Source organism: Eleutherodactylus coqui, chromosome 5 (assembly GCF_035609145.1).
Source record: "Eleutherodactylus coqui strain aEleCoq1 chromosome 5, aEleCoq1.hap1, whole genome shotgun sequence".
NCBI lineage: Eukaryota > Metazoa > Chordata > Amphibia > Anura > Eleutherodactylidae > Eleutherodactylus > Eleutherodactylus coqui.
The window spans coordinates 26,250,684-26,264,799 of record NC_089841.1 but is presented as its reverse complement, the minus strand read 5'-3'; the positions used below and the strand labels follow the sequence as shown (position 1 = coordinate 26,264,799).

General features: G+C 43.3%; 2 protein-coding genes and 1 long non-coding RNA gene across 4 annotated transcripts in view; 1 reads left to right on the top strand and 2 right to left on the bottom strand.

The window, feature by feature from the left end:
* Positions 1-14,116, bottom strand: part of LOC136627344 (zinc finger protein 345-like) — a 501,744-nt gene that overhangs the window by 289,858 nt on the left and 197,770 nt on the right. The gene's annotated exons all lie outside the window — the stretch shown is intronic.
* Positions 1-14,116, bottom strand: part of LOC136627354 (uncharacterized) — a 40,432-nt gene that overhangs the window by 10,044 nt on the left and 16,272 nt on the right. The gene's annotated exons all lie outside the window — the stretch shown is intronic.
* The window catches only part of ANKLE1 (ankyrin repeat and LEM domain containing 1), a 37,285-nt gene that overhangs the window by 13,797 nt on the left and 9,372 nt on the right, over positions 1-14,116 (top strand). Inside the window, exons 3-7 of the mRNA XM_066602363.1 lie at positions 1,200-1,305; positions 1,392-1,503; positions 5,572-8,016; positions 9,392-9,566; positions 13,538-13,697. Of these exons, the coding sequence (XP_066458460.1) occupies positions 1,200-1,305; positions 1,392-1,503; positions 5,572-8,016; positions 9,392-9,566; positions 13,538-13,697 (2,998 nt within the window). The remainder of the gene's footprint in view (positions 1-1,199; positions 1,306-1,391; positions 1,504-5,571; positions 8,017-9,391; positions 9,567-13,537; positions 13,698-14,116) is intronic.

Here is a 14,116-nt window from a genome sequence, read left to right as displayed (position 1 = left end):
TAGCTAAATGACGGGGTTCCTGGGTAACCAACTACACTAATCTACTGGTACTGGCCTGTCTTGAGGATGGGCTATCAGTAGTTTACAACTGGACAAATGCTTTAATCCTTCAGATTGTGTTCTGAACTCTGCTGTCATAATCTCGAAACAATCACAATATTTGAAAGTTTAAAAAAAAAAAAACCCATACAGGGCACACATGGGCAGCACTGGGGTAAGCAGGCGAAGAGCAGTAGTGATGGTGTGCCTGGGGCACAACAAGTTACGATGTCTTGCTCAGGTTGTCCAGATTCTCCGGTCAATGGCAATATGAAATGTTGAAGAATAGGGGACATCCAGTCGCTGCCAGTGTAAGGGTTTTCCCTGTGCCCCTTTTTTAGCTTCCCCCCCCCCCCCCCCCATATTATGGTGTTACTGTTTCTGGTGTGGTTGGGGCAGGTTCTTCCTATGAGCGGGTCCTGGGGGATGTGGGTCTTTGGCCTGGAGGTTGTTATCCGCTAGTAATTAAAACGCTGTGAGCTTGTGGAGATACTCCACTATGGTGATTCCAAGCTCTGCTGCTCATTACTGTTCATCTGGGGTTCTGTCCGGCACTGAACCCTTTATAAGGCAGCGGCACTCATAGGAATATCTACTGCAGCCAATCACAAACGTCCTGATTTGCCACACTGCTCTTATACCCCCTGTGAGGTCAGCATTGTGGTGAGGATTTGTTAGGTCTCATGTCCGTGGCATAAGTAGAATTTAAAAAACTGTGCGGGTCTCCTGTGCATGCGATCCGTGCCCATAGGGAATCATTGGGCTCCCGCAGGTAGTTAAATACCTGCGGTTGTCATTTTTCCCCGGCATACGGCCCGTACGCTCGGGAAAACAACCGCAGCATGCTGCATATGAATGCGCATCATCAGACTTACCTTGGACCCAGTGCAACACTGCTCTATTCAGTCTCCTCCTCACTGCGGGGAGCGCTATAACCGGAGGATACAGGACCCCGTTGCTGAAATCAGCAGGGGTCTCAGTGGTGAGACTCCCACCAATCGGCAAGTTATGCCCTATACTATGGCTAGCTTGTGGATGGGGGATAACTTGCTATTCTGTTATTTCATTACAGCATCATGGGATGAAATCGGATGGTTTTTTTTCTAGTACTGGAAAGTTTTACTGACTTTTTTCTTATTTGCTTTTTGTTTCTTCTTAAGATCTGCGGATGATCTGACCCCGCTGCATGTGGCGGCCTCTTGGGGATGCTGTAAGGCTCTTGTCTTCTTACTTCGTAAAGGTGGCGACCCTTCTATTCAGGATCAGGTTACTTGCTTTTGTCATAAAACGGTTATCTTTCTCGCATTAATTTCTGTTTCATAGACTTTTCATTTTATGTTTCTATGTAACAGGATGGAAATACGGCATTGGACTTGGCTTTAATAGAGAACAACAAGAAGTGTGTTGTCACTCTACAGGAATACGAAGAAAGAATCTCTGATGGATATGCAGATGAAATCCGGGGTAACTTTATTCTGATGGACAGCTAGCCGATAACCTTTATGTTATAATAATGTCAATGAAGGGTTAAAGTGATTGTCTAGTTGTATACTAGCCACAGAATAGGCCATCAGTAGTAGATTGGCGTGGGTCCAACGCCAAAGGCCCCATCTGATCAGCTGCTTGCCTGGCTGGTGTGCTTGTGCACTGAGCTTTAGTAGACAGTTCCATTACTACTGCAGTGGCCAGGCTTGTATTGGCCAGGCAGGTATTGTAAAAGAGCTTAGTATTGAAGTGAATGGGAGCTTGACCTTTAATACCAGACCTGGCCACTGCAGCATGAACGGAGCTATCTGCTTCCTGCAGACATTAGCTCAGTGAACTGATCAAATAGAGTGCTGGACATCACTAATTTACAACTGGACAAATACTTTAACCCTCCCTAGACTCCTTAACTTTGAGAGCTTTCTCTGCACACCGACTGACCTGTCCTCTCGCCTCATATTCTTTGCTGTATTTACAAAAAAACCTGTATTTACACGACCGCAATACGCCCATGTGAATGCTCCCTTAATTGGGAGGGAGGCTGCGTTTTTTTTTTTGGTTGAGGAGACCTATTTTGGCGGCCATTTTGAATTTCGCAGAGCTTTTACAAATGGTAAGGGAGTCATGTGATTTATCGGTCTTGGCTAGAATTTACTCAGAAACACGCTGAAAGTGTCAGCGTTTCCCCATCTTTACTTGTTTAGGAGTTAAAGGGCCACTCCGGTGTTTTAAAATAAATACATGTAGTCATTCAATATGTAGCTGTCCCCCGGTATATATACGTTGGCTAGTGTGACCTGGGTTAGTGATTTATACATAATACACGCTGAGTGCATTGCTGGCTGGTCGCACAGCCGGACGCGTGATTGGTGCAGCCGGTCGGCAGTGTGTGGCTACTGCAAGAGGAGAGGAGGAGGGGATGCCGACACCGACAGAAGATAACTCCCATCATCCTGGAGAGAAGGGAAAGGCCACTGCTATCGGTCCCCTCACTGCCGGGGCGTCTTATCTAACACAGGTAGTGAAGGGTTAAGAGGGGACCCCCCACCTGCAGCACCGGACAACAGCTTCCAGGATCTGTGATGGTGTTATCACCTGTGTGGGTGGAGTCAGGGATCACATGACCAGGAGTTGATCAGTGTCTGCAGGACTCTGCTGTGCTGGATGCAGCAGAGCTGTGTGTGTTATATCCTTGCAGCAGAGCTGTATCTTTGTAGTATACATATACAGATTATGGCTTGTCCTGTGCATGTATCAGAGCTGTGTGTGTAATACGGAGGGGGCCGCGGCACCACACTGCTATAACAGTTGTCTAAAAGAAAATCTGTTTGTGTTGTCCATAGCAACCAATCACAGTGCAGCTTCCATTTCTTATACTGCTGGGGTAAAATGAGAGCTGCGCTGTGATTGGTTGCTAAGCCTCTAGCTTGGATACAAGATGTGATACGGTAGGCATGGTGGCTCTAGTACCCTGTTGCACTGCCTCTAGCTTGGATACAAGATGTGATACAGGCCAGCATGGAGGCTCTAGTATCCTGTTGTACTTCCTCTAGCTTGGATACAAGATGTGATACTGGCAGGTATGGAGGTTCTAGTACCCTGTTGTAAAGCCTCTAGTTTGGATACAAGATGTGATACAGGCCGGCATGGAGGCTCTAGTACCCTGTTGTACCGCCTCTAGCTTGGATACACAATGTGATACGGACAGGCATGGAGGTTCTAGTACCCTGTTGTACCGCCTCTAGCTTGGATACAAGATGTGATACTGGCAGGCATGGAGGCTCTAGTACCCTGTTGTACTTCCTCTAGCTTGGATACAAGATGTGATACTGGCAGGCATGGAGGTTCTAGTACCCTGTTATACCGCCTTTAGCTTGGATACAAGATGTAATACGGGCAGGCATGGAGGTTCTAGTACCCTGTCGTACCACCCCTCTCTTGAATACAAAATGTGATATGGGCGGGCATGAAGGCATACAGGTTCCATATGGTATCCTGTGGCATATGGGTCCATATTTGCTGTCGCTGAGCCTCTAGATTCTACAAACTTGTAGGCTGTGAAAGTTGAGGTCCCAGATGGTCCCATACATGTTATGTTAGTGATAAATCTGGTGATCGGGCAGCTACAGGAGTGTTACAATGTTGTGGGGGCTTCCTGCGACCTCCTTGTGTGTGTGGCCCAGCATTATCCTGCTGGAAAATATACAGTGAGATGTATAACTTATACCAGTTATATGTATATAATTATATGTAGGAGATATGAGGTCTCTACAATGGGGCGGGTGGCAGTAGCACACCACATGCTAGGTGCATACGGTGCAATACGACGCAACATTTTCCCATTGTCAGCTGCGGCGGAGAATCGCTACTTTGCGAAATCACATGCCGGCGGGCGTGCTATCAGGCTGTGGCTCACGGTCCGATATTGCACTTGCCTGTGTGAAAGTAGCCTAAGCAGCTACAAACCAATTTTCATGTAGTCCAGGAAATGAGTCATGTTTGGAAATCTCACACCAAGCGGCTAGATCATGTATGTAAATTCGTTTGGCAGCTGTAGGCAGCAGGGCTTAGGTAAGGGTACGGGTACAGCTGAGGGAAGGGGGGGGGGGGCTGAGCTGAACTTTTGCACCCGGGCCCCTAAGCCTTTACTTGCTCCTGGTCTTGTTTTACAGGTATTATAGAGATCACCGCTCATCCTTCTGACTGTGTATACTTATGGTTTGTAGCTTGTTTAGGTGAATATAGAAGGTAATGATATTTAAACTGTCCCCTCAGCAGGGCGAAATGGTAATTAGCCTCAGCTAATGCTATGCTGATGTGTCATGCAATTGACGTGAAGCCAAAAGTAAAAAATATCAGCCTCAAGATGGTGCCTGATAAGCCTCAGACAGGGGACTGCACTGCAGTAAAGTGGCTGCAATACACGAAGGAGACCTCCAGAATGTGACAGGCAATCAGGTTAGGGGGCAGGGATTGAAAAATGTGTTTTTGCTAGAGTAGCCCTTTAATTGAGAGCAAAGACATCCTGGACCTTTTTTTTTTTCATTGACTGATCACTTAACAATGAGCAGTGCCTCCAGATGTTGCAGGATACCACATTCCCATCGGTGCTCAGTGAGAACAGAGAGTTCCTACGTTACTTTCAACAGTATGGTACACCTCACAATTGGCACACGCAAAAGTCCCACATAGTCTGAAAGCTAAGATCCATGTTTCATTCGAGGGAATTGGATGCAAGTAACTCTTGACAAGATGGTCCCTGAGGTTACGTCCTTTCCTAAAAGTGATAGATGGCACGTCTAGGATGATTTTTTTAAGATCCTAATCGTGTTTAAGTATGTCCCAAAAATGTTCAATAATATCTCGTATCTGGTTGACACCTGCATCAAAGGTCCCAATAATATGCGGTATAGGAGTCGTATCACGACTCTTTGGGAATAAAAGGTCAGATCTATTCTGTCAACATGCAATTCGGTATGCCTCATCTACCACAACTGGCGGATAGCCTCTATCTAAGAATCTTTTCCTTAACTGCTTGAAGGTAGGCTCCTCAGAACAATTGCATCTGAGTCGAAGAAATTGTCCCTTAGGAATAACTTTCTTGAGGGATATAGGGTGATGACTCTTCCAATTGTTTGTATTGTGTTAACCCTCAAGTCTTATTTTAATCTATAATTAATTAACATTAATTTTAAAGTGTCTATAACTGTGAAGGGCCTTTTCTATACTACTTAGACATTTACTGCCTGTCAATATGACAGAGTTCAAAATGGCCATTGATGTTTCCTGCGCCAAAAAAGTGCAGCCTTTCTACCAATTAACACTTCTGTATATTTCAATTCAATTAATTCCGTATTTCACCTATTAAAGACGTGCTTCCAGATTTTTGCCTCACCCGTTATATCAAAAAGAAAGGTTTTGTAGTTAGATTTGGAAGAATGTATACAGGACATTTTAGGTGTCTAGCCTAAAACTATAATACTGGTATCCTCTAATTTTGTTTACAGTATGTTGCAAGAATTATTAATCCTTTACTTGGTTTCACAGAATTGAGCTGCATCACGCTACTCCTCGAGTCGGCCTATGAAAACTCTCCATTAAGCAGCACCAAAATCTCACCCATAACCTCCTTTCCCAAGACGGTGATTCTAGGAAACCACCTGGCTAATGAAGCAATATCAAGTCAGATAGAAATACCAACGGTGTATACAAAAGACGAATCCAGAAAAGAACCAGAAATGTGCTCTAGTATCTTAAGAGATGAAAGAAAATTAAAGCCAAATGAAGCAAAAGTACCAGATCTGGTTACAACGACATCGCAAGGTGGTCACTGTAGTGAATACTTTCCTACTGACACAGAATCTGATATAACCCTACATAACTCTTCCATGGACCAAAAAATGAATGGTGATGTGTCGAATAAGATTTGCTTTTTGGTTGATGATGACTCGGAAAATAATGCTAGAAAAGGCGAAAATGAGGAAATAACTCTGAATGCTCCTATAAACAGCTCAACAAATTCAGCATTACTGCAACACGTAAAATGTGATAAAGAATCGGGGTTGAATCGAGGAGTTACAGATTTTCAGGTTGTCCAAAAACTGGAAGGATTGGATGAAACTTCTCCAGACCAAGAGTCCACCTTCAGTGATGAGAGAATGGAACACCCTATGGTTACAAGTGGTAAAGTTTCCACGACTGAAGATTTGGAGAAGCATGAACCCTATTCTAGAAGTAGGAATAGAGACTGTAACACAAGCCTAAAACCTAGAGGGGGGGTTACAGCCGGAACGGGCATGTCAAATGGTATTTGTAATTGGGACACAAATGATGGAAGAATACTTTCTAATAAACATTCCTACAAAACCATGAATGCACAGAGCTCAGGAATTGTAGATGCATGGAAAATAGACGTGCAAGAAGTGGAAAATAAAAGATTAGCAGGTACTTGCACACAAATAAGCAATGAAAGAAACCAAATATTCACAGCAGAGTGTCTAAAAAAATCTTTACGAACCTCGGAAATACCGTGCACCTCAGAATCTCCCACTCTGCCTGTTGAAGCCACTAATAATGAACATGGCAGCCAAGAGTTAAAAATTAAGTTGAAGGCCTTATTATTGTCTACCAAAGGCTGCTATAGGCCTACTTCCGAAGCGGTGTGTGCCGACACTGTACCAGTAAGCAGTGATACAAAATGGCTACAGCAGAGACAGGCTTTTCACCAAAAAATGAAAGCTGGGAATTCCTCTTCTAGCAGCTCTGAAGATACGCTGACTGTAGAAACCCGGGAACATCCTATTGCTGAGAAAGGAGATTCTGAATTTCAGAAAAACTTGAAAAAATTAATGTTGGGAACCAAAGATTTGTATTCACCGTCCACCATGAGCGAGGACAAAAGTGGCTTCTTTACACCACGTACTAAAAGCAGACTCCATTCTTACAAATCTCGTCAGGACAGTTCACTTTTTGATGACTCTCTGGAAATGCCTAGACGAGGCCGGCGAGTGAGGAGTCCAGATGGGCTCCTGCCATCTTCCACCGATGATCTTGCACCTGACAAGTTGTTGCCCAGAAGGAGCTCTAACTCTACTAGTGGGACAAATGAACCGATTAAGATGTTAAATACCCTTGAAGAACTCCATAATGCCAATGTGAAGATATTACCAGAGATTAAGTCAAACGAAGTTCCACAGGATCATAAGGAAAACAATTCTAGCTCCGAAAGCACCCCCCGTACCAGCTACTTTCTTACAGATGACCTGTCTTCAGAAGCAGAAGACAAATCTTGCCGACAGTTGAACCAAAGCGCTGGCAACCATTGTTTGGAGGATGGGATTTCCAAGTGGCTAACAGAAGATAGTGAATCTGAGATGAGTGGAGTTAATGATCAAAGAAACAAAATTGGCTTTACCATGGAAGAGAAATCAAGGCCTACATCGTTACTCAATGGATCTTTTCTTCATAGTACACTCGTAGAAGACAACACAGCTGTGAATAGCTGTAAAGCTACACCATGCAGCTTCAGTAGACTTTCCTGTATTCCAAAAGCTGATGAAAGTACCTTACCATCGTATCCAAGAATGGTTTGTGAATCTGCCGAGCAGGAAGTGCCATTATCACCTGGTGGACGGCCAGTAAATGTTAGCCAAGCAGAGTCTGTGGAGTATCTCTATAAGGATAATGAAAAAGGACACACGTTTATCGAAAAGCGTATACCATCTATTGATCAGTCTGGCACTGCTGCTGTAGAAGAGTCGTCCAATACCATAATATACGACTGGAGAAACTATAAGACGAACGCCAAGGCCTCTTCTATAAATGCACCCAATCGAGTGGCTGTGGAACTCTACAGGTTGTCCAATGATGAAATTGCCAGCAGATTGAGAGGGCTTGGGGTGGACTCTGTACAAATAACTAGCCAAAACCGGAAAATGTGCATCTCATTATTAGACAGGCGTTTAAAGGAACAAAGAGCAAATGGGCCAGCAGGTAAGACGATAATAGTTTTCCTTATTATACACAATTGCCAACAGTCCCGAATTTGCTGCAACTATGCCCCAAATTTTATTACTATAGGCTAACTTCACACTGGCGAGCGTGATATGGGGTCATGGATCACTGCCCCATATCACGCTCCCTACCATGTGAATTCCCCACGGATGCGAGGTATTTTAAAGTCAAAACAGCCTTGCATCACTTCGCCCGTGTGATGGCAGCCTTAGGGTACGTTCACACATAGCGGAATGCTGTGGAAAGGCTGCAGGTTTTAGCATCAAAACCCTCTCAAAATCCACATCATTGGTGCAGATTTTGACTCGAAGTCAGCTGCGTATCCACAGCTGATTTCAGCCTGCGCTCCTCCCTCCTATCAATACCAGCAACTGCTACTGAGCGGAATTTGCTGTGGAAATTTCCTCTCCATCCACTTAACACAGCAGCTATTCAGTATTGAACGGCCGCTGTTAAAGTGAATGGAGAGGGGCGGGGGAGAGCGAGGAGTGAAATCTCCTCCAGTCACCCCGCTGTGAGCCAGTGATACTTGCTCCTGTGCAACAGCATGGGAGCGAGTACATGCGGGGACGAGTGTCGGGCATCGTTTGCCTGACAGTTTTCCCGTGCAAATGGAGCTATACTTTACTTTCATACTGTGTCTCCAGTCTGGCCACCACTGAATATCAGGGTCTGTGACCTCTGACCCTTTACCTTGGCATCTGCTCTGTTTACAGGACATGTAGGCCCTTAGATGCCAGGGGAAGGAGTCAGAGTGTCTGATAATCAGCGGCTGCTGGACCGGAGCTATAGAGTGAATGTAAAGTACTTCCTGGTGGCTTTGCTACTTGAGTTAATGAGGGCATTATTACTAGTGAGGTTACTATTATTTGGGCCACTCTTATACTGGGACCACTGGGGGCACTATTACTACGTGGGCCATTATTACCACTGTGGTACTATTACTGCTGAGACTGCTAGAAGCCACTATTACTATTAGAGCCACTATTACTACTAAGGCCATTGAAAAGGGGAGGGCATGATTACTCTAGGGTCCACTGCAAAGGCAGTACAATTACTATTGGGGCCACTGCGACTATCCAAGTCCACTTGAAACTAAACCCTCCACTTCTTTGGCCCATCAGGAAGTTTTAATTAGTATAAAATATTTTTATCCTAGTTTTTGCTGCCTAACTTGTGAACTATTTTTCAGACAATAAGATTCACCCATTTATTTGCACAAATTAAAATAATATATATATTCTTAATGTATCCATACCACTTAAATAAATAAAAACAATCACACCTTTCTCCATAGAATTGGCATCAATCTGCCATCTGTTTTTGTAACGTGGACTTTACTTTTACGCCATAGGTTTGTTCCTTGAATACAGCCCAGAACTCTGTTTAGCCCTAAACACCTTTAAGATTCCCGACTGCAGCAAAGATGAGGCGGGGCTTTCACAAGAATTTGATAAACCAGATAAAACACGAAGGTGGAGAGAGGGGGTCTTAAAAGAGAGTTTTAATTACATATTATTGGACCCCAGGTAAGAGCCTTTACTTTCTACTCTTAGAATTCATGATTTATGATTTTGCTTATTGCAGCTGTTGACGTTGATCACCCATCCAACAGGATAGATCATACATTTCTCACCACTGAGACCCCTACTGCTCACTAGGTCAGGTGGCCCAAAAGCCTCTGTTCTTACTGCATGACTGCAATGTGGAGGCATTTGAAGGAAGTCGTAGTACGCATGCTTGAAAGCCCTTCCACTCAAAGTTCATGGGACTGTTCAAGATAGCTGAGAACTGTATATATAAAATCTTATGTATAAGGCTATAGAATACATGAGAAGGATGTAGAAGGATAATACTGCACAGGGACATCAATAATGGAGATATGGCCATAAATGGACATAGAAATCAAACTGCGAAGGAGATACAATAGTTCTAAAATTCGCTGCTATAAAGTATAGGGTGAGGCAAAAGTCTGGACACACCTGTTTAATAGGTGTAATAAAGGTAAAATTGACTTCCAATGTAGGAAAGCACTAATTGAGAGGGAGGCTGCATTTTTTTGTATTTTAGTGGAGGAAATGTTTTTGGCAACTCCATATTAAATTCAGCTCAGGTTTTTCAAATGGGAAGGGGGTCATGTGATATACCAGTCTTGGCTAAAATTTACTCAGAAACAAACTGGTAGTGTGAGCTTTGCCTGATCTTTACTTGTTTAGGAGTGAAACAAGGGTATAGTTTTACAAAGTACTTTACACGACGTGCTTGATGTGTCCTTCATGCTGCTGGTGTATGTAGTTAAACATTTAATCCAATTTTCATGAACACGCTGAAGAGCTGCAGGTGATATATTTTCACAGCACTGTACAATTTTCTGTTTCAGTGAACCATATTGCATATTTTTTACACATACACCAGGGATTTTAAATGGCCTAGAGCTAAAAGTCCAAAGGTGTTACGTCCACTGACTCTGGTGGCCATCCTACTGGACCTCTGTGTCCAATCCAGAGCACATGGAATTTCACATCCAGCCATCTGCACACAGCAAAGTACGGAGGTGTGCTATCCTGTTAAAGTACTGTGAAAAATCACTTTCTCTTTGAGCACAGATAGGAATATGGAATCCTGTAACATCGGCAAAAAAAAAAAAAAGGGGGGGGGGGGAGGGAAGAAGGTGGATCCAGGAAACTACAGGCCTGTGAGCCTGACTTCTATGGCGGGAAAGATCTTTAAACACATTATTAAACAGCATGTATGCAAGTACTTGGATGAAAATAGAGTAATTAACCAGAGCCAGCATGGGTTTGTAACAAATAAGTCATGCCACACTAATCTAATTTCCTTCTATGATAGTATCACTAACTGGGTTGATCAGGGAAATGCGGTGGATATAGTATATCTTGACTTTGGTAAAGCATTTGACAAAGTATCTCATACCATACCAAGCCAACTGTTAGGTGGATTCACAACTGGCTGAGTGATCGTACTCAAAGAGTAGTCATAAATGACTGCACATCCAAATGGAAGAATGTATCAAGTGGGGTACCACAAGGCTCTGTCCTAGGCCCAGTGTTGTTCAACATTTTTATAAATGATCTAGAAGAGGGAATTGATGGGAAACTGATCAAATTTGCCGACGACACAAAGCTAGGAGGGATAACTAACACTAGGGGAGAGAGAGAGAGTATTCAAAAAGATCTAGAAAAGCTTGCACAGTGGGCAGCAACTAACAGAATGGTATTTAACAAGGAAAAATGCAAGTCCTACATCTGGGCAGGAAAAATGAAGAAAGCACATACAGAAAGGGTGGAATTGGGCTAGGCAGTGCATGTGAAGAAGCTTTGGCTATACTAATAGATCACAGACTGAACATAAGTCAACAATGTGATGCAGTAGCCAAAAAGAGAAATGCAAAGTCCTACATCTAGGCAAGAAAAATGAAAAAAAACATACAGAATGGAAGGAATTGGGCTAAGCAGCAGCACAAAAAGACTTGGGTACACTAATAGATCATAGACTGAACATGAGTCAACAATGTGATACAGCAGCCAAAAAGGCAAACACAATTCTGGGATGTATTTAGAGAAGCATAGAGTCTAGATTACGTGAGGTCATTATCCCCCTCTACACTTCCTTAGTCAGACCTCATCTGGAATACTGTGTCCAGTTCTGAGCACCGCACTTTAAAAAAGACATAGACAAACTGGAGCAAGTTCAGAGAAGAGTTACCAAGATGGTGAGCGGTCTGCAAATCATGTCCTATGAAGAACGGTTAAAGGATCTGGGAATGTTTAATTTGCAAAAAAGAAGGCTTAGAGGAGACTTAATAGCTGTCTACAAATATCTGAAGGGCTGTCACAGTGCAGAGGGATCAGCCCTATTCTCATCTGCACAAGGAAAGACTAGAAGCAATCGAATGAAACTGAAAGGGAGGAGACACAAATTAGATATTAGAAAAAACTTTCTGACAGTGAGGGTGATCAATGAGTGGAACCGCTTACCGCTTACCACAGAAGGTAGCAAGTTCTCCTTCAATGGAAGTGCTTAAACAAAGGCTGGACAAATATCTGTCTGGTAGTAAATCCTGCACTGAGCGGGGGGTTGGACCTGATGACCCTGGAGGTCCCTTCCAACTCTACCATTCTATGATTCTATACAGGTACTTTTCACAGTTTTTTGAATTGTCACTGAAAAAAGGCCCTGGATGCCAGACACAATTTACCTACTTTGCCCTCACTTAACTCCTAAACAAGTAAAGATAGGACAAAACTGCCACTTCCAGTGTATTTTTGCATACATTCTAGCCAAGACTGATATAACACATGCCCCTTTCCCATTGGACTAACCTGAGCTGAAGTTAATGTGTCAGAGCTCAAAATGGCCACAAAAAATGCAGCCTCTCTTCCAAATAGTATTTTTACACATTGGAAGTCAACTGTCCCATTATTACACAAGTTAAACAGGTGTGTCCAGACTTTTGCATCACCTAAAGGGCTGTAGTAGAGTTGTATTGCAGAAAGAATGCAATGAATTTTCAAACTGAAATCAAGCAATACACATGGATTGAATGAGCAGCTTGATTTTGGATGCATTATTTTGTCTTAGTGTGTTTCTTTTTTTTTTTTTTTTTTTAATCCTGATGTATAAATCCGTTTCAGATAGGGCATTACAGTGTTGAACCGGCTTTTATGTCAAATGGAGTACAAATTAGTGATTCGATCAAGTTTTAGATCATAAATCTTGAATAACAAAAGGTAAGTAGCTGGAAAAACTAGTATAGCTGTGCTTTTTAACTGCTTCGCGACAGCATCACCTAAATATACATCATGCAGTTGCAAGGGGTATATGGATCAGGGTTGGGAGGAGAGTCCACTCCATGCCCCGACGGCTATCGGCTGTTCCTGACAGCTACAATCTGGCTGTGTTTGCGGCTATTGACTATTTAAATGCCATGGTCAAAGCTGAATGTGTGTCTAAGCAGAAAGCCAGAGTGAAGGCCCCACGCAAGATGCTCATGGGTTAGCATGACAGCTAGGGCGCTAGGGAACCCCTCCAGGGCTGCCATACAGTATGTAGTATGAGTGAGCCTAGGCGGGCTTAAAAAAAAACAAGTTTAATAGCATTTTCAAAATATATAAAAAATATTAAAAGCTCAAAAATGCTAGAATTTACAATATTGCCCGAAATAAAAAGTGGTCAAAATGCTGAGCATCTGGGTCATTGTAGTAAAGGGAACGGAAAATAATGTTATGGACTTTTGAATGTCATGAAAAGGTAAAAAGTTGTCCTAAAAAGGTCTGAAGGCCCAAATAGGGCCAAATAAGACACGCTTTCAAGTGGTTAATTACAAATTCTCTGAGATTTGTATGTAGCAAACTCTTTAAATCATACAGAAAGATAAGCAATATGGAGGCGTGTGGGTAAGAGGGCGGATCTAGAATCAGTTTCTTAAATATCTATTGCATAATCTGAGTTTTTAATAATGCCCGAACTTTCTTCGTAGGGTCACTCGGAATCTCCCGTCTCGTTGTCACGACCTTTCTCAACAAGATTGCTTTCGGACTTTTGTCAGTGCTGTATTTTATATAGGAAAAGGAAAGCGATCTCGTCCGTACTTCCATCTTTATGAGGCACTTAATCACTACAAGGGCAACTGCAAACCGGTATGGATCTACAGCTCGTCGTACCATGTTATTACTGGTACTTGTGCTTTAAGTCAAGTTTAGAGGCGTTTTTCAGGCAACACCCACTGTTAGTGCCAGGGTCGAAGTGGAAGATGCTGCTCTGGCCCTTGTGTAGTGGCTGGCACTTGTAACTGCAGGCTGGGGTCCTATTGATTTCAATAAGAGCTGTGCATGGAATTACAAATGCCGGCCGCTACACTGGTCGAGCAGGGGCTTCTACTCTATCCCCGGCGTATCCTGGCACTGACAGCGAGCGCTACCTGGAAAACCCCTTCAAGGTAGAATATGCAAAAATTAGTGAAGACCTGACATTTTATGCCAAAATGTAGCGGGTAGTTGGCAGTGCTGTCATCTGTATACAGCTGCTATGTTCTCGGAGCGCTCAGCTGGTATACAGC